General features: G+C 36.9%; 1 protein-coding gene across 13 annotated transcripts in view; it reads left to right on the top strand.

The window, feature by feature from the left end:
- The window catches only part of clcn3 (chloride channel 3), a 65,117-nt gene that overhangs the window by 19,970 nt on the left and 19,432 nt on the right, over nt 1-25,715 (top strand). For all 13 annotated transcript variants that reach the window (XM_081359236.1, XM_081359241.1, XM_081359247.1 and 10 more), the window contains 5 exons: nt 16,055-16,221; nt 17,186-17,285; nt 20,451-20,638; nt 22,682-22,804; nt 24,666-24,872. In XM_081359236.1, the coding sequence (XP_081215362.1) occupies nt 16,055-16,221; nt 17,186-17,285; nt 20,451-20,638; nt 22,682-22,804; nt 24,666-24,872 (785 nt within the window). The remainder of the gene's footprint in view (nt 1-16,054; nt 16,222-17,185; nt 17,286-20,450; nt 20,639-22,681; nt 22,805-24,665; nt 24,873-25,715) is intronic.

Genomic DNA, 25,715 nt, shown 5'->3' with positions numbered 1-25,715 from the left:
ATACATTCTCTCTACATGAATCAAGGGAATTATAGCATATGTTCAATTCAAAAAGGCAGAATTTAATAATAATAAAATAGCTGAGTAATTTGCCTCACCGGATACTGTCGGTAGTTGAACATTTTCTATTGTGAAACAGTTGTCAGATATTAAATGTTTATCTACTTACATTTTACCAGGCTTTCGTTCACTGTTAACACCCTTCTGTGAACGGTAAGCCCCGCCTTCTTTAATCATTCTGACATTGATGAGCTAGACCGCTGGACTTTCAGTCATCCTAACAACAATCAGAGCGCTGCGTAGTGCAGTGCATCAGAGCAGCATCAAGAATATCAAATACATTTCAGTGAATCTCTTATTTGCATCTTAAGTTTATTGCCAATAATAATGACAGGTTTGCGAAAGTGTAGAACTCGCAAAACACATTTTCTTCCTCTGATTGGCCGATGCGTTCAACAGACATGTCTGTGATTGGCTACAATATACAACTCTGCAAAAGCACGTTGTAAGTTCCTTTAATGCAAAGGGAAAAATAGAAATAAAACTGTAATATGCACTTTTCATGATTAGGTAAATGGCTGTAATCTTAATCATATTTGTTTTTCTGATTAATTGTTTTGCTCTATGAGAAAGACAAGGTAATGAAATATTCGGGGGTTTGCTAAAAACATTGGAGGCTTAAGCCCCCGTAGCCCAGCCCTAGCGCCGCCCCTGGCCCTCCGTATGGCTGTGAAATCCATCATTTGCATTCACAATATTTCCAGTCAGAGTGCTTGAATTTCAGCGACATGTGCCACATTAACACCCGGAGTTCAGTGTTTTCTTTGGTTGCAGTCACAAGCAGTGAGAGATCTTTCTTAAAGGTGCAGTAAGTGATTTCTGAGAAACACAGTTGATATTTGAAATCAACCCAAACACACACATTGCTCCTTTCATTGCTCCACCCCAAAATGCATGAACATGCTATGCAGGGGTGGATGTCCCTATCATAGCAGAAGCAAAGCAAAATGAAGCTTTGCAAAAAACAAAGTGAAGATGACGAACGAACGAAAAAAAAGTAAAAAAATTAACATTCGGTAAATAAATAGCCAGAGTTGGTTGTTATTCGCCAGCAGCTCCAGACAAACAATGACACTCAAAACTGTCTGTAACGAGTTCGTTGTTATAGGAAGGAGGAGGCGGGAACCGGCGAACATTCAACAAACTTTAATAATAAAATAAACCAACACAAAATGAAAGTAAAGACAGCAGCCCCTCACGGACAACTGCTGTCACATATACCAAAACAAAACATCAAATAAAATAGTCCAGGCCTGGTCCTCTCTCTTTCTTCACTGTCGTCGCTCCTCCTTTTATGCTTCCGCTCCTCCGTGAGAGATACGAGACCAGTGCGTCACACAGGTGATGCTCATTATCAATCACGCCACACTCGTCCTGTTACTATAACTAACATCACAACATCACATCTTGTTTCTGTGAAACTGAGCAAAACCAATGTTACTCGCGTATGGTGCAGAAACAACGCAACCTCAGCGTCAGTTTCCAGGCCTTCCCGCTTCTGTCTCCAGCGCTGGAAAGCTTTTCTAATACAGGGCTCAACGCTAAGGATTTTTTTCACTGGCCCCACAACAAAATTAATAAAACAAAAGAAAATGGGCCTATAAAACAAGCCTAGTATGGTTCTCGTTATTTTTGATACATGTAAACATAATAAATAAGGTTATGACACCAAAAGCTACTAGATTAACTCATTTAAACAGTAATAGTAATCAAAGTAATAAAATGGAAACAAATAATCAAATTGCGAGCAATAGCACAAATAAATACAGCAGAACAAACGTATAAATTAAATAAACGGTGCTTTTCAGGATTTTTATGTAGGTTTAAAGGTTGTCTAAGCGATGTCAGGCCAAAACATTTTTTGTCACATACAGCAAACATCTCCTCACTATCCGCTAGCTGCCTGTCCCCTGAACACACTGTAAAAAAATGCGGTCTCTGTAGACACCACAGGCTCCACAAACGGCAACAAAAACAAACTGTGCTCACCCGCACCCTGAAACATAACAAACAGAGCTCCAGCCAATAACCGACAAGAAGTGTTGAAGGGTGGGGTTTGCGCGTTTGCGGGGTTAGTGCGCGTGCACATGAGGTGGGTGTGTGGAGGAGAGAGATGAAGAGGGAAGTTTGAATTATGGCCGACACACGACCAAATAGACGACGTTCCGATGAACAGAACAACTTGCAAGAGGGACAAGGATAAGGAACGCGCGAAGTCCCGAATTTACATCGGAAAAACCTTTGAAATGTGGCGAGACCTCCGCCGGCAGAAGGGATTAGCTAGCAGCTACTATCCAACATTCAGTTGCTCTGTTTTTGCAGAACAGGTAAATCCACTTTTCTTTCTAAACTGACGTTCATGTTCGCCAAACCAACACAAGGATGTAATTAGCTAGATTTATGCAGTCAGCGTTAACTTTGGTGAATACAACATGTATGTTTCTAGCAGCGATCAATCTCTATTGTAAATGATCAAGCAAATTCACAGTAGGGCGACAATTTGTGTAAGTTAAGGGTTGTTTTCACCCACGGTTTGTCGTGAATTTGAATGTTCATTTATAGGCTATTGACAACTTTGACTAAATTGGTTTACAACGCCGCCGTTGTTTATGCTCACTGGGAAACGCGAAGCTAAACGTTATCTTGCTATCATTGCGTCCTTGTGTGGGAGCTATTTATAACCTCAGGTGGCAAAACGATTTTAAGATAATTTTTCTCTTTTTCTGCATTCTGTTCTGCAATATATAAAAGCATTTATCTAACTTGGCGACATTACACATTGAATGAAGTATCAGTAAAACTTAACTTTGTAGTGACTATTTTGACTTTCCTTTATGCCGGAAGGGAGGGGAGGAGGGGGGAGACGGGATGAGGAGGAGGGAGGGTCTAGCCAGCCTCCGTTTTGTTTGACAATAATTCGAATGTCAACAAGAAGAAACGTCTCCCGGGATCGCTTAGACAACCTTTAAACGGGAGATTTTCAGGTAGAGAAATTGTAATCTAATGTATAACTTGATCAACTTTTGTATGAAAGAACTTTATTAACTTTATATTAAGTTAATCAGTGAGGAGCAGTTAAAGATGCATTAATAATGTTTTGAAATGTTGAAAATCTAAAATTTGAAATTATTTAAAAAATGAAAAGATACTTTAAATGTGAAGTTAAACCTGCCAGGACCCCTCCTGCAGCAAGTCACTGTTAATGAGTGAGACATTGCGATTCAACCGATTCATTCAAACGACTGATTCATTCGTTCAGGAATCACGAGTCATTGAATCATTGATTCAGCTGATTTGTTTGAAAAGCTGATTCATTCAGTAAAGATACACCTTCGTGTGTTGCTCAGAAAGGCTAAACAGTGCTGTGGACTTAGTTTGTAACTAATTTCGTTGGCGGAATAGAGCGAAACAGGCGATTTGATATCTAAATTGTAAGTCACTTAATATTAACTTGTTTATTAAACTGTACGTCGTATAAAATCAATGTCGCATTTGTAGAAAAACGGCGGTCTTCGTGTAATATTGGTTAACTATGTTAAATTATATTAATATATAAGACATACAGGGGCATTTTTGCCCTTTATCTTGAATCTGGGGGCATTATAAATGAATTCACCCCCTCACAGTTCTCATGAAGGGCAAAATTAGCTATATAGACCAAAACCACTGTTTGCACCAGGCTGTAAACACATTTCTTTCTGCTGTAAAGTTTTAACATGGGGTTCTGTGGGACTGACTCTCTGTTGCAGCCGGTCTCTAGTGGCCAGTCGATGAATTGCAGTTTAAGTCACTTCAGCGTTTGATTCAAGAGAGAGACTGGAAGGTTGCCGCTTGCAGCGCAGGAAACTCAGAATTGATTAATCCCAATGCATTGGAGAAGCTTTTTTTTTTAACCCCTTCCTGACTGAGCAGATCGTTTCAAGTCAGTACTTCGTTGCAGGCATTGCAAAACTGATAATATATATATATATTGATAATATATCTGCTTCTTCTGCCTGTTATCGGACCTGGATGAGGAGCAGCGTGACTCGCTTAATAAAACCTCTTTAAAAAATGCCGTCAGATTTATTTAAACTCGATAATCCGTGAGCAAACGGCGCAGTTCAGTGTGAGACGAGCCACAGGACAAACACACACGTCTCTGTCATATTTAGCGAGTGCAGACGAACATGAACCGAACACAACACACACACTTCTCACCTCACGGGGTTAAATAGCACGTCCCTTTAAAACGTTTGCTTTGGCTGACGTTCTCAGTGTAATGTTAAATCGAACTGATACACTGCTAAATGGTTCAATTGTGAAGCAGTTTTAAAGTTATAAAAGCCTATAAGACTTAATGGCTTCACTCGTTCTGTTTTTGTCTCGATTTTCAGTTGAAAATCCCTAAAACGAGTTCAATTTACTTGAAAAGCGTCAGATTTTAAGACTTGTGATCCTATTAGCTGTTGATTATTAAAATGATTAATGCAATGTTAATATTATTGATATTAATGAATTATTAAAATAAATACAAGTGTATTTTGTGTCTGTCTAAACTGGCATATTTTTTCACTTATTTTTCACTTGTTTGAACTTAAAACATAAAAAGAACAAATAACACTGGCATTAAAGACATTCTCTGAAAGTAACTTTTAATATCTTATGCAGCGCTGCTTCTCAAGCAAATGCATCTAGTTTTAGATGGAGGATCTGTAAAACAAGGGGATAAAACACTAGTTTTTATTTTTCTTAGTAAGGTTACTTTTGGTTGCTTTGGTTACTTTTGCACTGCTTTTCGTTCACAATAACATTATTTTGGTGTATTCCTGCCTATATAATGTTTTAGCTCATTTGACTATGCTTTAAGCTGCCGATAATTTTACCATTCTTATATGAATTTCCTCCCGTAAGCAGTGCAACAGTGTGAAAGAGGCCGGTGTAAAAGGTCACAGCCCGTCTCATGTGTGTTTACACTGGTGTAGGAGAAACACTAAACATGCAATTTTTCATCAAAAGACCAGATGATCTACAGGAAGCAAATGGACTTTAACATGCAGTTATGTGGAAGCTTGAATTGCAGGTTTGGCTTGTAACTCTCACACACGCACACACACTCTTCAGTGAAACACGTCTGCTGTTGTGGCCTTGAGTCGGCCCGAGGGTCTCTCTGCTCTCTGTGAGTCACGGGACGCTTTGGTTTTTTGTAGTCGTGTCGGGTCGGCTCGGAGGGGGACGTGTGCGTCAGATGAAACGAGCTGCGGTCTGGTTTAATCTCTGCAGTTTGTTTAAACACATTAATCTTGTTCCTGTGAAGAACGTTGAGGGGATTTCTGGTAGTCAATAATTTCATCCCTTAAAACTCATCTTTGATCACCAAAATTACAATTACTTTTTTTTTCCCTTTGAAAAAAAAAAAAGATTTATGCCTTAAAATATCTTGAATGTAACTCGACACCCTGATTTAGTATACGAGGTTCTATGAATATGCAAATGAGCCCCGCCTCCACTCACTCGCTCAGCTCAGAGATCCACTCATTGACGATCACACGTTGATCTGATTGGTTACAAGGTAATTTGTGACGTCAGAAACACCAGCGATTACAAAGCGTGATTCAACTCTTTGATTCACTGCAGTTTTAAAGGGTCATGAAACCCTAAACCAATTTTTCTGAGATTTTAACAGAGGTATGTGTGTTGAACACCATTGAAGACAATGTTAGCATCTGTTAGATTTAATAGTAGGGGGAAAATGGTTAAATTTTATTTTTTTTCTGCTATTTTCATTATGGAAGTAAAATAATCTCAAATGTTTTTGAAACAAAAAGCCTGTTGAATTGCACTACTTGAAAAATAATAGCCATTGCATTAACCATGCTTGCATTTTAATGCATTGTATTTTTAGGGCTTGCATTTTTATGGGCTGAAATTCAACATGGTTGAATATTTAAGCTGTGAATATTTCAATTAAAAACATTTCAAACACATTTTCATTATTAAAAATTCAATAATCCATATTCACCTTTCATATTTCACTTCCAAAATATTCAAACTGTTAAAAAAAAAACCTATAATATTCAACAGGCAATTTTCGGTCCATTTTATTTCGCTTCCACAAATTCGCTTCCACAAATTCAGTGGTTCAAATTCGACAGTAAATTCAACGGAACTGCAGGAAAAGCAATAGATTATCGAGCATACTATCCATCTGCTGTTAGTCAATCCCACCAGCAGGAGGTGCAAAAGCGCGTGTTGTTGACGAAGACCAGCAACTGTTAGAGCAAGCCATTCATTCATTAAACTCATTTAACAGCAATGTAAGTGTATTTGTGATTATTATGACGGCGGTTGTATGTTAAATTCAGTGTCTTCACGGTTACTTCCCTGTGTAGCCTACAATCATCTTTCTCTACCGTGAACAAGATTATAATGTTATTCCCCGATGCGGATACGCAGATCCAATGTTACATTTTTGAGGTTGACGTATATTTCTCTTGGTTGTTTAGTTGCCTTAACTTTCTATTGTGGCGATGTGCTGCATGCAAGCTATTAGGGTTTCCCTCAAAACGTCAGGATTCCCCTGCTGGACATATAAAACGCTTAACGTAGCTTAATCAGGGTTCGAATTATAATTTCATCTTTGTGGGGGTCTCTTTAAAAAAAAAAAAAAAAAAAAAAAAGTAGCCTATGAGCAGGGGCGGTGTAGCTTAATAATGTAATATAAAAATTTGTAAAAATAATACAAATTTAATTAAAAAAAAAGCGTTGGTAACACAATTCAATTTAAATAGTACATTTGGTTTAATTTGTCATTTAATGAGGTCTGATATAAATGCCTCCGACAGCTACTTAAGTGGTCCAGTGGTAGATCTTTTGCCAAGCGTGTCAGAGGTTCTGGGATCGAATCCGTACTCGTATAGGTTTTATTTTTTCTTCTTGTCAAATACGATTATGTTTATCAGTGGTTGTATATCAGGCAGAGACACGTTTGTGTGCATTTTGTTTTGTAATTTCACTGGAACGAATGGAGACTCTCCACAACGGATTGAAGCGCGCGTCCGAGTGAAGAATGCGCGAGCCACAAACAAACACAGTATCTGCGCCACTGATCGCAGCGGCAACGAGCACTTTGATCACTTGATTTAAGCATAAGGATGTAGTGTGATGACGATCCGAGATCCCGTGAGATCCATGTGTTTGGCATCTTGTCCTATCTTTTAAGTCATGCTACAGTAGTCTGAGGGAAAAAGTGCTTTATTTGTAATTTAAAATAATGGTGCTGATGATTTTTAGAGATCCCTCTCTCTCTCTCTCTCTCTCCACACACACACACACACACACACACACACACACACACACACACACACACACACACACACACAGGAGGAGAGAGAGAGAGAGAAGAGAAAAGAAAGTGTTAATGATCAAGTGTTGATTTTATGCCAGTATATCACGAAACGCTCTGCATGAAACTTTGCGCGTTACGTTCATATTCTTAGTCCATAGTAGCCTACAGCCTACATCCCCATAAAGGTGCAAGTTTGGTCTTTCATATCACTGTATTAGTCCATAGCATTTTGCCCCGACAGAAGGGGAATCCTTGAGTGTGAGGTATTGAGGGAAACCGATTATAATCCTGTTCATGTAGGTAGAGAAAGCTGATAACATGTAGGCTACAAAATGTAACAATGAAGTTATTGAATGAAACATAAACACAGCTTTTGTGTCTTTATCATCTTTTCCGCATATACTAATCATTTTCATTTTATGAATGAATGGCTTGCTCTAACTGTTGCTGGTCTTCGTCAACAACACGCGCTTTTGCACCCCCTGCTGGTGAGGTTGACTAACAGCAGATGGATAGTATGCTCTATAATCTATTGCTTTTCCTGCAGTTCCGTTGAATTTACTGTCGAATTTGAACCACTGAATTTGTGGAAGCGAATTTGTGGAAGCGAAATAAAATGGACCGAAAATTGCCTGTTGAATATTATAGGTTGTATTTTTAAACAGTTTGAATATTTTGGAAGTGAAATATGAAAGGTGAATATGGATTATGGAATTTTTAATAATGAAAATGTGTTTGAAATGTTTTTAATTGAAATATTCACAGCTTAAATATTCAACCATGTTGAATTTCAGCCCATAAAAATGCGAGCCCTAAAAATACAATGCATTAAAATGCAAGCATGGTTAATGCAATGCCTATTATTTTTCAAGTAGTGCAATTCAACAGGCTTTTTGTTTCAAAAACATTTGAGATTATTTTACTTCCATATTTCATCTTCCGGGTTTAAAATCTTCATCGTGTTCAGCAGAACACTATACAGTGGTGGTCAGAATTGATGGCACCCCTGATAAATATGATAAAAAACGTCTGTAAAAAATAAATCTGCATTGTTTATCCTTTTGATCTTTCCTTCAAAACATGCGCAAAAATCTAACCTTTCATTGAAGTAAAAGAATTTAAATTGGGGGGTAAATCACATTATGAAATAAATGTTTTTCTCCAAAACACACTGGCCATAATTGTTGGCACCCCTAGAATTTTTTATGAGAAAAATATCTCTGAAGTATATTCCCATTAATATTTACCTTTTTTAGCACACCAGGGTGACTAGGAACATGAAATTGTCTAGCTATGACTTCGTGTTTCACAGGAGTTTAAATATGAGGAAACACAAAGGCCAAATTCCCTTAATCATCCATCACAATGAGTAAAACCACAGAATACAGTTCTGATGCGCAGCAAAAGATTGTTGAGCTTCACAAACTAGAAATTGGCTGTAAGACAATAGCTAAAGAATTGAAAATCCCCATTTTGACCATCAGGGCAATAATTAAGAAGTTCCAATCAACTAAAGATGATGATGTTAAGAATCGGCCAGGAAGAGGACGTGTGTCTATACTGTCTTAATGGATGGTGAAGAGGAAAGTTTGAGTGGCCAAAGACTCTCCAAGTATCACAGATGGAGAATTGCAGAGATTAGTCTGAAAAAAAAAACTCAGAGCTGTTATCTTGGCAAAAGGAGGTTGCAAAAAGTATTTAATAACAGGGTGCCAACAATTATGGCCAGTGTGTTTTGGAGAAAAACATTTCATAATGTGATTTACCCCCCACTTTCAATTCTTTTACTTCAATGAAAAGTTAGATTTGTGTGAATTTTTTTTAATGGAAGATCAAAAGGATAAACAATGCAGATTTATTTTTTTACAGCCATTTTTTTTTTCATATTTATCAGGGGTGCCATCAATTCTGAATTTGATGACTCATCGGTGTCTCATAATTATTCATGTACTGAGTTTTCTTATCCAGTGAGAAGACACTTTCTCTTAATTATTCATGACACCACGTGGAACTTTCTAATGACAGACATGTCAAACTGTGATATATCTCGTAGTAGATGAGAGAGGCAATGATGGGCCGCGCGTTTGTTTTCGTGGTGCAAAAGTTCCAGTGCATCTTTCCCCGCGATGCTGCCCGGGCTAGACTCGCCCATCAACCACGGACACATCTAAAATATGTGTGTGTAGCAACCACTCAACTGGAGAATGGTGGACTTCGGCCTTGTACAGCAATGCAGGTTTCGTCTTGCGAGTGATGCGGTTCCGAGGACTTTTCTATCGCTTCAGAGGTGTGTGTGTGTGTCTGAAATATAACCCTGACCATTTTACATGCCTTTTGTTAAATAATCACTCGTTATTAAAATGTAGATATTTCGATAATACCTCAATTGTATGGAACGTATGCTTAATTTGTGCAAATTTCTATGTCACTGTCCATCTTTATTATGTGGGTTCAGGGGTCGCGTAGATCTAGGCTGTACGGAAGGGTTTTTTTTTAAGCGGAACATTTATTATTTTCAGATATATGCTTTTATAGTGTGTATATAAACAAATATATATTTTATAATGACAATGCATGTACATTTATGTTTTAAATAGAATTATGATTACTGCAGGCTAATATGTAGCAGGGCATTCAGTTACTTTTGAAAGGACAAAAATAAGGTGTCCGTGTATTTCATTAGCAGGCCCGGATTGGGTAATCGGGAGAATTCCCGGTGGGCCGCTTCACTTTTGGGCCGGTCGGGGATTTTTTTTTTCTTTTTTTTTTTTTTCACATTTTAATGTCACGTTAGTAACATTACACGTTCCGACTTCTGACACTGCAGCGCGCAGCCTCTGCATGGGTTGTACCATGTGAGGGAGTTCTCCCCTCCCCTACTATAGAGTTGGTTGGGTCCACAGCGAGTCTTTTCCAAAACGTTTAGGTAGGCTACTGCGGCCGCGGGCCCGCGGCATCGCCGGCGCCTACCGCGCCTGGCCGGCCCTACCGTAACGGTACGCGTCAGGGAGGATGGCTGGGAGGAAGAGGCTAGGAGGTATGGAAGCTTGTTTGCGTCACAGAATAAAACGTTTTAAAAGATAATTGCGACTTTTTATCTCACACTTGCGAGTTTACATTTCGGAATACATCAGAATTGCATGAAATAGTCTCAATTGCGTGTTATAAAGTCAGAATTGCCTGAAATAAAGTTGCAATTGCGTGTTATAAAGTCAGCATTGCGAGATGGTCAGAATTGCGTGATATTAAGTCTCAATTGCGTTTTATAAAGTCAGAATTGCGAGATATAACTGTCAGAATTGCCTGAAATAAAGTTGCAATTTTGCGTGTTATAAAGTCAGCATTGCGAGATGGTCAAAATGAGATATAAAGTCGCAATTGCGTGTTATAAAGTCAGCATTGTGTGAATTAAAGTCGATTGCTTCTTATAGTCAGAAATTGCAAGATATAAAGTCAGAACTGCGTGAAATAAAGTTGCAATTGCTTCTTTTTAAAGTCAGAAATATAGAATTGCGAGATATAGTCTGAATTGTGTGATATAAAATCGCAATTGCTTCTTATAAAGTCTAAGTGAATTATTATTTAACCTTTACATTATTCGTTGAACTATGGTATTAATACCAACTACACAATAGTAACAACTGAACTGTTGCTTCATTTATCCAAATTGGAAAAAGTGCTAATTTGGAATTCCACCGTGGAAAAAGTGGGCCGGTCTTGGGCATGAACTCCAGGGCTGAAAAGTGGCCCCACTCCGGCCCTGTTCATTAGACTTTAACTTTGCCAGCTATAAAAAAATCTAGCTTTTCCTCATGTTTTAGCACAGATTTTTAATGACAGTCGATATGCATGAGCCAGTGGCGATGACAGTTACCCCCCCTCCCCTGCCGTGCCATACCACACCCACTCCCCTCCCTTCTTCTCACAGCCATCCACGCCCATTTAAGTTGCATTTTTTTAAAAAGATTGTGAGCTAGACTTGAGCTGAAAGAGGGGGGTTTCATGACCCTTTAAGGAGAAAATACTCAGCAATGGTGTTGACTTTTGAATTTACACATGGTTTGTAATAATAATAACACCACATAGACATAGATTTTCATCACAGGGGGACTTTAAATTAAATTATTATTTTGAGTTTATAGATTCTCTCGATATTGTTAAAGTTTTAAATTTCCCCTTGTGAAATCTTAAACATCCTAATCAGGTGACTGTCACATGACTAACAGATTGCAGTATGAAAGGAGTCTGAGTGTGTTGTTTTTTCACACCCTGATGTAGGCTTGTTGCGATAGTCGGTGTTACCGGTGATACACGGTGTTTAACCCACCTACCGGTCATAGCACTTGACCACCGTCACCGTCCCCATCGTGTTGAAGTTTTAGCCTATAGTAATAAAGCACTTAATTCAGTTAGTGACTACGTGCCTTCGTAATTTAGCGTAAGCGGAACGAGCGCCGCAGTAAAGCAACAGGTGTCCGATTTCATTTATCATTTGAGGAGAGTGAGGCGAGCTAACTGGCAAAGAATGGCGGAAGATCTGGTTTCAAAGAGAAATGCAAACGTGAGTTTAATATTTTTATATTAGTTTTTTTTGCACTTAAGTGTCCAGTGATTATTCGGGTAGGCTACCTTATTTAACAAAGTTTTTGATGTTCGTTCGTTTCATATTCGATCGTTGTGCGGTGTTTTTTTTTTTTTTGCTGAAAAAGGCAGGCACTTTATTTAACGAATAGTGATTTTTTTTAATATAATTTCTTGTTTGATACTTGCACGATGTGTGCAGTGGTTCGTTTTGTTAATAAAAACACGTTAAAGGTGTTTCATAAGTGCTTTTGTTTAGTCTTTACATGGTGTTAAGTTATTATTCATTTTGCAATAAAGATGTGTGTAATACAAGCGAGTGTCTTATTGTTTTGTGTATTTTTATTAAGAATAAAATAAATTAACCCATGATTAATTCAAACAAATGCTACTGAATTGCCGCTAATTAAAGTGAAAGTAAATTGAGACGTGTGCACGTCCGCATTTTCGGCCACCCGAAATCCCCGACACGCAACCACGGTGACACCGGGATTACCGGTTCTTTTACACGTCGATTAACCGGTGGAAAAAATCCGTCACCGCAACATCCCTACCCTGATGGCTATTTGTGATTGTGTTTAAAGTGTTATTGCCATGACCAAAAAAGGGCTTTATATATTGTTTTTTTGTGAATTCTCGAGTGCCTTGGCCTTGGCCTTGTATATTTTTAATAGCTAATGATCTTCAGTGTCATACTCTACTAATCCTCTGCCATTGAGTTCTTACAGATTTGACTAATAAATTAATATAAAATAATAATAATAAAAAAGCTATCAATATTAACACAAAACATGAATATTGATAAATTATATTAATATTTAAGTATTAGGTGAAATATTTGCTGTCAGCTATTGTTAAAAATATTATTACTTATTGATAACACTAAATCTATTTCACAAAGTATAATTAATAAATAATAGTAATTAAATAACAATACAATTAATACGAACTCAAAACAATACAAAATATGAATTGATATTGTATTCATATTAAAAGGTATTAAATGAAATATTAGCCATTATCTATTAATAAAAAAGAAAATGTATTAGTCAAAATATATGAATTAGTAAATAATAACAAAATAAGCAAATCATTCACATTAAACAATATTATTCATATTTACTTAGTATTAAAATAAGAATAGCTGTTTATGAAAAATATACAAATAATAAAATAGTTTATTTAAATAAATGAATTGATAAAATTACTATTAATATTGACAAATTATTTAAACAAACGATTAGCTGTTTATTAATAACAATATTAATAACAATTAAATAATAAACGAAATACATAATTAAAAAAAAGTATTAATATTAACACAACAATGAATCAAGTCTTCATTTATATAGCGCTTTTAACAATGTAGATTGTTTCAAAGCTTCAGTTTGTTTCAGCTTGATTTTTTCAGCTTTACAGAGATAATAGGAAACTAAAGAAACAGAGATTGTTTGGGCTTTACAGCAGCGCTAGAATAAAGTTATTGTCCAGCTAAAGTATTAAAATAAGAATTACTATTAGCTGTTGATTATTAATAATACTAACAGTAACTAATAAATAGTAATATTGGTAGAATTCTTTCAATATGATTTCATCTTAGCTTTCACTATGATTTCATGCTTACTTTTTTGGCAGATGAGTCATGCCTGTGGTTTTGTGCCCTTATTAGTAACAGACCTGCAGCCACACACACATTTTCCTTCTCATGCTGGTCTAGATGCTGATCTCGGCTGAACGCTGAATGCTAGATGTTGATCTTTGGCCTGTGTTTGTCCTCATCACAGATGCATGTATTTATATTTGTAAGAATGACATATCATGTGCCATTTCTGGATTGGTTTACAGTAGCTTATTTTATTTTTTTATCAGTGTAACTTTGTTAGCTGTGAGCTGTTTTCTGAGTCGCCGGGTAGATTTGTTTCTAGAAAAGGGAAGTGTGTACAAGTGAGTGTTTCTCTAGCGCGTGACTGTGTGCAGTAGCTGTGCCGTGTGGCGCTCAGGTCTGTGTGGTAAAGCTGATTAGCTGATAATCAGCTACGGTGACAGCCTCATTGATCATGTGTACGGCCTACACACACGCGCCCAGATGACCCAGATCTCGGCCTTCGTTGAGTCGGCCACTGTGGGCATCAAAAAAGATGTTGTAATGAGTGTTGAACGAAGGTGCAACGTTGAAGAGTTGATTGACTTGAGTTGAGGTTTGTTCAGTTCACTATCCTCAAGTAAGAGCTACTAAAATAGTAAGGGTGTATTGATTCACTCGGCGAATCATCGACCTCAAATCCTGCCGATGCAATTGCACATCTATCTTGGAAACATGGGACTTTTGAATTGTTTATTGTTTGGATATAAATGTACAAATCACCTGTTAAACAAAAATGTGTTTGTCATTGAATCATTCATTCAAGAGAGTCGTTCAAAAACGCTGATTCATCCAGTAATGAAACAAGTGAAGTCTTTATGAGTGAGTCATTGAATCATTCATTCAAGAGAGTCGATCAAAAACGCTGATTCATCCAGTAATGAAACAAGTGAAGTCTTTATGAGTGAGTCATTAAATCATTCATTCAAGAGAGTCATTCAAAAACGCTGATTCATCCAGTAATGAAACAAGTGAAGTCTTTATGAGTGAGTCATTGAATCATTCATTCAAGAGAGTCGATCAAAAACGCTGATTCATCCAGTAATGAAACAAGTGAAGTCTTTATGAGTGAGTCATTGAATCATTCATTCAAGAGAGTCATTCAAAAACGCTGATTCATCCAGTAATGAAAAAAGTGAAGTCTTTATGAGTGAGTCATTGAATCATTCATTCAAGAGAGTCGATCAAAAACGCTGATTCATCCAGTAATGAAACAAGTGAAGTCTTTATAGGTGAGTCATTGAATCGTTCATTCAAGAGATTCATTCAAAAATGCTGATTCATCCAGTAATGAAACAAGTGAAGTCTTTATGAGTAAGTCATTCAATCATTCATTCAAACTGTTTTTTTTTTTTATCATTATTATTAATTAAAATTAAACATTATAAAAAGTTGGCAGCAATTAATATTTTGTCAGAACCTCTAGTAATTTACATGTTATTTTGTTTAGTTGTCTATTCATAATAACTCTGTTTGAAACAAAAAATTGTGATTCTTAATTTATCCAGAATCGTGCAGCTCTTCTATATGTACATGTATTTAAAGTTCACGTTCAAGTTTCTTGGTGCAATAAACTTAAAGAATCCTATGAATGCATTAAAAAATACAGAATCGATTCATTAATCAAAATCATTGTGAATCGGTTAAAAACAAATAATTCTAAATTTGCAAATATTGAATCGTTCATATGAATGCTGAATGGAATCAATCCACTGTCTGCCCAAAGATTCACACGCCTACTAAGTAGTCGTCTAGTTTTGATGCAGCTTGAGTTGATGTACAGTAGGGCTGGGAGAAAAAATCGATTCACCTAGATATCGCACATTTTTATTTATTTATTTATTTTTTATTATTTTATCTGTCTATTAAACTTTGACAAAATCATGAATCACAACATTCAAAGCTGTCGAGTTGTCATGAAACAGCTTCACAAACAGTCTTTTCGATCTCTTAGTATCATTATTTCTGTGATACAATAGTTCAGATCATAAAAGTACTGGGATAAAAGTTTAAAGTTCAAATATAAACACTGATGTCTACGATAGCGATCAAAATCAGCTTTTGATAGAAACTTGGTGCTTACAATAACGCATTTATCGATTTACATTGTTGACAAGTGACTGTTAAATGTATTTGTTATTGAATCATTTATTCAACAGAATGTATGACTGTATGATGCTTCTGAAATAAAAGTCAGAAAGATGATGAATTGTTTTTGTAAATACGACTCATCTTATACATCATGTACATCAAGTGTATGATTGAACTTTTCCCGATGGTCTAGTGTTCAAAAAATTGCAATATCGAATCGCAATACATATCGTATCGGCACCCAAGTATCGTGATGGTATCGAATCGGGAGGTAGGTGTATCGTCCCAGCCCTACGTGATTTTACCACAGTAACAGCAGCTTCTCACTCCTCCTCGTGTGTGTGTGTGTGTAGGGTCGAACTACGCCATGTCTAACGGGGGAGGTGGAGGTGGGGCCAGTAGCTCCACACACCTGCTGGACCTGCTGGAGGAGCCCATTCCCGGTGTGGGAACCTACGACGACTTCCACACCATCGACTGGGTCCGGGAGAAGTGCAAAGACAGAGAGCGCCACCGCAAGGTAACGGCGCACCAGCCGCTCTTTATCTGTGTGTGGGACCATGTGAACCTTTAGATCCTGGTTTGAGTTGGTTTACGTCACACTAGTGTATGTATATAGTATATATGTGTGTGTATGTATCAGTATAGTTTTTTTATTCATGATGTGGCCATTTTTAAATCTAATGAATTAAACACTTCACACATGAAAGGAACTTAATCTACTTTTATTTATCTATTTATTTTTGATAAATTTCATGAAATTTTCAATGAAGTTTGACATTTCATTATTGTTTATTTACTTATTAATGTTTTGGGAGGAACTTCAACTCCATCTTAATTTATTTATTTAACTCTTCATTTGTATGTATTATTATTTATTGCTTCAGTATTTACATTTTTTATTTATGTTTGGAATATTTTCGGAGCTCCATCTCTACATATTTATTTACTTTATTTTTGAAAACTTGAACTGTCTCTTATTTATTTATTTAACTCCATCTCATATGTATTTATTATTATTATTATCTTCCGTATTTATTTATCTACATATTTATTTTTCGGAAAATTGAACACATCTCTATGTATTTATTTATTTATTTTTGGAAAAAAACTCAATCTCCATTTTATGTATTATGATTGTTTTAGTATTTGAATGTTATATATTTATTTGTGTAAACTTGATGCAAACAAAAAGATATGATTAATCATAGCAAATGAATAATAAAAGAAGTGCTTCACATTTTGGAGTATTTAAGTATTTAAAATCAGTCATACGACAAATGCGACTCAGCGCAGTGCAAGCGTAGTAACTTTTAAATGAATGTTTTTTTTTAGGCAAACGATCTTCCTGCCGAACAGGAAGTGATACTGTGGTTTTAAAAGTGACCAGCTACTAGGAGTCTGTCACATAGAAACTTGACTCACATCCTGAATCGGCAGGTTTTTTGCAGCTGTGTTTTCTCATGTTTTGCTCCTCCGTGTAGATAAACAGTAAAAAGAAGGAATCCGCATGGGAATTCACGAAGAGTCTGTACGACGCATGGTCAGGGTGGCTGGTGGTCACGCTAACAGGACTTGCATCAGGTAAACACCACACACACACACACACACACATGCTCTTGTACTGTCACAATCTATCTTTGTGAGGTCATTCAGTGATGCAATGCAATCTCTAGCTCCTTACCTAACCCTACAGATCACACCTAGCCGCCTAACCCGAACCCTGACCCTAAACCAACCCTTAATTATAATCCCTGAAACCAAGTCTTGACCCTCAAACAGGACTTTAAACAGGGTCTCAGAACGTAAGGACCGGCCAAGATATCCTTTCTTTACTCTGTTTGTCCTCACTCTGATGGTCTAAAACTCAAACCGACCCTCACAAAGATAGTCATACAAGTACACAGACACACACACACACACACACACACACACACACACACACACACACACACACACACACACACACACACACACACACACAGCTTTTCTCAAACTCACTTTCACACATGTTTCCACCCACTCACTCATTTGCACATAAGGTCCACAAAGACCTTCACACACACAATTTCCTCCACAGATCTCAATAGCGTGGTCACTTAACACGAACACACACACACACACACACACATCTTTGAGCCATAAGGTTTAATCTTCTGAACACACTTTGCCGAACTCAGCTTATTTCTTAATTCTCCCTGAGCTAGAGCATTTGCATTATTTATCAGATGTTTATTCAAAGCTACATACAGTAAACCTATTACAGAATAGTAACTTTACTATAAATAAAATTGGTAAGTATTTTATAATTTGGCTTTCTATTGTATCTCCTGGATCATGGGGGTTATCAGTGCACTTTAAAGGGTTAGTCCACCCAAAAATGAAAATTCTGTCATTGACTGATCCTCATGTCCTCCCAAACCTGAATCCCCAAATCAGAGGGCGGGGCTAGACAGGCAGTGATGTAGAAGCAGGCGTTGAGCTTCTTCTGCAGAGCTGGTGTTTAGTGAGCCTGTTACGTAGTAAAGTGGCACATTCCACACCCTGTCCTGTAGATGTGTCGCCTTCAATAAGTTTTGAACTCTAAAACTTACAGGATGTTTTTATTGTTCAATGACCTCTTATATGTCAAAAGATCAGAGGTGTAAAAAGTACTAAAAAATGTTACTCAAGTGAAAGTACAAGTAATGAGGGAAAATTTTACTCAATTAAAAGTAAAAGTATCTGGCCAGATTCGTACTCGAGTAAAAGTAAAAAAGTACCACATTAAAATTGTACTTGAGTATTAAAGAAGTAAAAGTAACAGCAAGAATAAAAACTAGAGATTCTTGTTTAAGATTTTAATCTCTAAAAACATGAAGTGAATGAACCACATGCAAGGTTTTATCCTGCTTTAGAACTGTTTGTATTTAATTGTATTTATTTATCAAACTATAATACTACTATCTAATGCCTGTATGCAACATTCTTTAAACAATCCACTAAACATGATTTTACCACTAAAAGAAAAGAATTAGCTAAGGTATGGCCACTGGTGCTCTTGATCCTGTGGCTGATTTTGGACCACAAACAATGGACAAATAGAGTCTTCAAACGCCTCACATGTAAAGTTGTTCGCTGTCAAAGTGACACCAAAATGTAGGGGTGTAACGATACACGTATTCGTAGAACGGTTCGGTTCGTTGGACCATTTTTCCTGCCGACCAAAATTTCGTTATTTCAAATGTAGGCGTGTTGCACGTGGCAAGCGTGCTCATAATGTAAGAGACGCCGGCGCGACCACAACAATTCCCAACATCAAATGGCAAATGTAATGCAAGCGGAATGAAACTGCTCGTTATTGTGTGGTTGAAGGGCCGTTTATCAGTTTGGACCAGTGCAGTGCGAGCCAATCGTGATCATGCTACACTGTTACTACACAGCGCTAATAAGAGATCCAGTAAAGAAAGCATTTGAATTCGCCACAGAAGTAACAACATCGCTGCGAGATCTAGTGAGAAACATTCACATTTCTCTGTTATTAACGGATCAAACAGCGCTGACGTGGAAACCAGGAAGAAACTTTGTGCCATGAATGAACTATCCAGTGTCCACAGATCTGCAACATTTACCATGGACTTACTGTAGTAACACTTACTGCAACCATGTAAGTTTGGCAGGAATAGTGGCTATAATGCCTTCAAGTAACATTACGTCAGTTTTATTTTAACATTATGAATACAATTGCTGCCCTCAAATGTTAATCTGAACTAAAATAAACCTTTGTTTTTAACTACTATTATTTTACTATTTTAACTACTATACTACTATTAAATTTCATTTTTTCCAAGGAGCTTTTTTGTTTTATATCCTCCTAAGAAGAGTCAATTATAGCTCCAGAATTGCTCAAAGTACAAAAATATCATACTTTATGATGTTAGTTTTAATAATAAAAAAAAAAAAATGTAATCAAGGAAATATCTCTGGCATTTCTTTCTTTTTTCTGTATCGAACCGTACCGAACCGAACCGTGACACAAGTGTATCGTATCGAACCGAACCGTGAATTTTGTGAACCGTTACACCCCTACCAAAATGAATGGGAGTCAATGGAATGCTAACAGCAGGTGATGGCTTGTTAGCCAATGGTGGCCCCCGAGGGTGGTACGCTCTTCGGCTGCTGGATTGTCCCCCTAAGAATGACTGTTATAATTTCTCTAATTTCTAGGTCAAGGTGCTGTGCATTGTGGTAATAGATGCGACATGACGTCACTTCCAAAGGACCAATGAACATGTCTGACCAATTTGGTGAAATGTGAAAACAAATCTCATTAAACTAGACTAGACACTAAGCTTAATTAATCTAGGCATCAGTGCAAATCAATTGGTTTGGTAATAGCAAGGAAAAATAGAATGAAGTGATCTCCAAAAAAGAAGTACTTTTTGACTGTAAATAAAATTGTAAGGAGTAAAAAGTACTTTTTTTTCTTAAAAAATGTAATTAAGTAAAAGTAAAAGTACTGATTTTTAATTGTACTCAAGTAAAGTAAAAATCCCCCAAAATAATACTTAAGTACAGTAATCAAGTAAAATTACTCAAGTATTTTACACCTCTGCAAAAGATCAGGGGAATTTAGATTTCTCAGTTCATGACCCCTTTAAATTGAATAGGTTATATTTAACTTTCTATGTCACAGTGGTTACAGGGATCTGTCTTTCATTAGTGCATGAAGTATTGCATAAATGCCTGTCTTCATCCTTGTCCCCTCAGGAGCGTTAGCTGGGCTGATCGACATCGCGGCCGACTGGTTGAACGATCTGAAGGAGGGCGTGTGTCTCAGTGCCATGTGGTTTAATCACGAGCAGTGTTGCTGGGGCTCCAACGAGACCACGTTTGCTGAGAGAGACAAGTGTCCTCAGTGGAAGACATGGGCTGAACTCATCCTGGGTCAGGCCGAGGTCAGTGTGTTACTGTTATGTATTCTACCGCTTAATTTTTTTTAAAGAAATTAATACTTTTATTAAAGGTTCAGTAAGTGATTTCTGAGAAATGCTGTTAAAAATGGGATTCAACTCCCAAACAAACAATTTTGTAAATATTTGCTAGATGTCTGTAGCCTGGGTTTCCCCATGCTGCCTTGCACGCAGTGCGATTTTATTCACGCTGCTAGGCAGCCTGGATACCTTGGACCAGATTTTCCCCTCAAAAAGGGAACCAATCACAGAATGGGGAGGGAGCAAAGACGATGATGACGTCTATGCGACACACCGAAGCAGTTTGTTTATATCTATGGATCCAACATGGCAGCAGACGCGAAGTTACCTTTCGATGCAGCCTTAGATAGTGTTATAGAAGCCTATAGAAGTAGTTTGGAACGCAAGTTTATTTCGTCTTCTTCCTCGTCGAATTTCTGTCGCTCTACATACGTCATCTGGTATAATTGAAACGATTGGCTATGAGCTACGTACAGGCGCATTTGATAGACATTCGTAACGTCCAATAAACGGCTCTGGGCATTCGTAACCACGCCTCAAATACGAGAAAATGAACGTGGTTCCCAGACCACGTCTCAATGAGAAAGAGGTCTGACGTTAGCCAGGCTAAGATGTCTGTTCTATATTGTAAATATATATTGTGTTTGTACATATTCCTGGCTGTGTAAAAAGGAGATAGAACCAAATGGATTGGACCGATCCATGGAGCAGCGCAACACTCTAGTAGCCAATCAGCAGGAGGGGGCGTGTCCTCTCATGATGGGGGAGGAGAGAGAAATTGAGCCAATCAGCAGTAGGGGGCGTCCACTCATGATGGGGAGGAGAGAGAGAGCCAATCAGCATTAGGGGGCATGTCCTCTCATGATGGAGGAGAGAGTGAGCCAATCAGCAGTAGGGGGCGTGTCTTCTCATGATGGGGAGGAGAGAGTGAGCCAATCAGGAGTAGGGTGTGTGTCTTCATGATGGGGGAGGAGAGAGAGTGAGCCAATCAGCAGTAGGGGGCGTGTTCACTCATAATGGGGAGGAGAGAGAGTGAGCCAATCAGCAGTAGGGGGCGTGTTCACTCATAATGGGGAGGAGAGAGTGAGAGCAAGAGGGAGATTTGAGAAAGGACTGTAGAAAGAGAGATGGCTGAGAGACATTACAAAAGAGAAAAGCTCAGAGGAATATCACTGGGAAAGAAGGGTAATGATCAGGCAAGAGCTTTAGGACACAAAAGACAGAAAAGCTTTCCAGCGCTGGAGAGACAGAAGCGGGAAGGCCTGAATTCGGACGCCGAGGTTGCGTTGTTTCTGCTCCAAATGTGAGTAACATTGTTTTTTCACAGAACCGAGATATGCTGTTGCTGTGATGTTATAGTAACAGGACAGTTTTGAGTGTCATTGTTTGTCTGGAGCTGCTGGCCTGCATTGCGTTTTTGTGCATTTTGAGCAATGAAGAGAGGGGTGTGTTTGTTTGGCTGTCGATTTTTTAAATCAACAGTGTTTCTCAGAAATTGCTTACTGCACCTTTAAGCAAGGATTCATTAACTTGATCAAAAGCGACAGTAAAGACATTTATAAAGTAAAAAAAAATACTATTTAAAATAAATATATTTAAATCTTTCTATTTGTAAACTAATCCTGGAAACAAACATATCAAGCATCATTACTGTTTTCATCATTGATCATAATCAGAAATGTTTCTTGTGCAGCAAATCAACATATTATAATGATTTCTGAAGGATCATGTGACACTGAAGACTGGAGTAATGATGCTGAAAATTCAGCTTTGATCACAGGAATAAATTGCAGTTTACAACATATTCACGTAGAAAACATTTATTTTAAATGGTAGTAATATTTCTGTTTTTACAGTATTTTTAATCAAATAAATGCAGTCTAGGTGAGCAAAAGAGACTATTAAAAAACCCTACCAACCCCAAACCTTTAAAAACTAGTGTACACCAGATGAATTCATCATGATGTTGGTTTGGCTTTATTAATGGCTCTTGTCTTTGTCGTCTAGGGTCCCGGCTCCTACATCATGAACTACTTCATGTTCACGTTTTGGGCGCTGTCCTTTGCCTTCCTGGCCGTGTCTCTGGTGAAGGTGTTTGCGCCGTACGCCTGCGGCTCTGGAATACCTGAGGTAATCCCGCTGAGCTCTTATTGACAATAGACGCTTGTCTTCAAACAGGTTTTACCTGATATTTTAAGAAGAATATGATTTTTCATTGGATAACCAGTTTTTCTAGCAGGCCATTATTGATGTGTTACAGATAACACCTATATGATTATTATTATTATTATTATTATTTAAAAAAAGCTTATTATAAAAGGTTATAATAAGATTTTTATATATATATATATATATATATATATATATATATATATAAAAATTGTCTTTCGGTTTTAGTAAAAGTTTATTAAAATGCTTATATGAAATGGAACTGCTTGCAAATTAAAATCACAAGTCTGCAATAATAAAAGTCTCGCTTTATTCATGATGTTGCCTAATTTTATGCCACCAACAACCTCACTGTGAGTGTTTGTTATCTGGAGCCGTGAAATGGTGTGCTGCGGATTAAGATGTTCTTAACGGGTCAGCTGACCACTGAGAATGAAACAGTATTAGCTCTGATTTTGTCACTGTTTCTATGGTTACCAAAAGTGTTATGCAAGTTTTACAACATCACTTATTCTTTTCATCAATAGAGAGCAAGGGTCATGAAAAGAGGCGTGTAACCTTTAATACATGTAAAACAAAACCACCATTTTGTGTGAGTTTCTTGTGTTTGTAATTTATTTAATGTTTTTATATATTTTATAGCTTATTGTATGTGTATAACTACAGTACTCAACATTTGAAGTGGATTACAAGTTAATTAAAGTTGTCCTAAGACAAGAACGGGTATTGTTCATAATTCATGTATAAGTTTGATGAAAGGTTTTGATCCACTTCAGATGTTGACTCCTGTATATGTGTTCTGCAATTTCAAACCATTAAAAATAACTAACTTTCTTATTTATTTAAAAATTAAATGTAATTTATCTACATATTTTATATTGTTTGAAACTTTTGTTATACTCTGACATTTTGTTTAAAAAGATTGTGAAAAACAGCAACAATCAATGTAATTTAAAATTACAGCAGAATGAGAGATTTGCACATTCAGAGAATCTGTAGTTCGGGACAAATCTTGATTTGTATTTAATGATAAATGTGGATATTTCTCGTGAATTAAAGAAAAAATGCTAGTATGATAATTCTTTCTTAAATTAACATCAGTTACAACGTCAAATTATATTACGTTGTTAATTTGCAATGTAAATTAATACCAGTTACAACTGGGCAACGATTAATCACATCCAAAATAAAAGTTTGTGTTTACATATGTGTGTGTACTGTGTATAATTATTTTGTATATATAAATACACACACATGCATGTATATATTTAAGAAAAAATTTTTTATATATAAAGTATTTATCTAATATAAATATGTGTATATATATATATATATATATATATATATATATATATATATATATATATATATATATATATATATATATATGCACTGTATATACATGCAAATATTTCTTAAATATATACATGCATGTGTGTGCATTTGTATATACAAAATAATGATACACTGTGATACAGTACACACACATATATTATGTAAGAACAAACTTTTATTTTGGATGCGATTAATGGTTGCCCAGCACTAATTATTTGATACCTCAAACTGCCCCACTTCACACAATACATGAAGGTATTTTAATACATTAATTGGTAATTCAAAATGTATTTCTTGTGTTTTGTAATCTCTCTCTCTCTCTCTCTCTCTCTCTCTCTCTCTCTCTCTCTCTCTCTCTCTCTCTCTCTCTCTCTCTCTCTCTCTCTCTCTCTCTCTCTCTCTCTCTCTCTCTCTCTCTCTCTCTCTCTCTGTGTCTCTCTCTCTCTCTCTCTCTCTCTCTCTCTCTCTCTCTCTCTCTCTCTCTCAGATTAAAACCATCCTGAGCGGCTTCATCATCCGAGGGTACCTGGGCAAGTGGACCCTGTTGATAAAGACCGTGACTCTGGTCCTGGCCGTGGCGTCGGGCCTCAGTCTCGGGAAGGAAGGGCCGCTGGTCCACGTGGCCTGTTGCTGTGGCAACATCTTTTCCTACCTCTTCCCCAAATACAGCAAAAACGAGGCCAAGAAGCGAGAGGTCAGCCTTCATTCTGACAGGGTTACGGCAAAATCTAGAGATCACCTACAAATGTAGACGGTGTTTAGTAGGGCTGGGTTTGACACAAATTTCTCAATTCGATTCGATTTCAATTAATTATTCATTATTTGGGATATCAGGTACAATACATGGCAAATGTTCTCAAGGAAAACAAATCTCTTAACTAATGCTGTAAACTATGGGAGTCAGTTGTGGCCTGTTAGGCTTCATTAGCCTACTATAATATTGAAGGTAAAAATTCTCTGATTTGTATAAAACACTTAAATTACACTTTTATTTATTTTAATAATAATAAAGTTTTATGAAATGTAATCATTTAAATGGTGGCTGTCATAAAAACTTACCAGATTTATTCAAACATGCATGATTAAATAATTGAAACATTATTATACAACGGTATTTATGTTTTGTAATTTTGTAAGAAAATGGACGTAATTTGAAATCTGGGACTTTGTTTCATATCAAGAGTAACAAAGTACAAAGATTATTGCGATTTATTGGATGAGATGCGCGCTACAATGTTCCATTCATTCATCAACTGAAAACAGGATGACTAATCGATTCTTGGGATTTAAGAATCGATATCGGTTCGTAAAAATGAGAATCGATTAAAATCGAGAAATCTATATATTTTTTTTTTTACCCACCCAGTTCTGGAATCGAATACTTTAGTTCAGGAATCGGATAATTTATATAAAATGTAAATTTCGATTCCTTTTTGAGCATCTCAATATGACCGTAAACAATTCGCGCTGTGTTTTGTGCTGCAGTGTGTAACTACAGGGTGGGCCATTTATATGGATACACCGTAATAACATGGGA

The sequence above is a fragment of the Scardinius erythrophthalmus genome, assembly GCF_964197995.2.
Source record: "Scardinius erythrophthalmus genome assembly, chromosome: 2".
Classification (NCBI taxonomy): domain Eukaryota; kingdom Metazoa; phylum Chordata; class Actinopteri; order Cypriniformes; family Leuciscidae; genus Scardinius; species Scardinius erythrophthalmus.
Note: the sequence above shows the minus strand (reverse complement) of the source record. Positions and strands in the feature narration are given on the sequence as shown.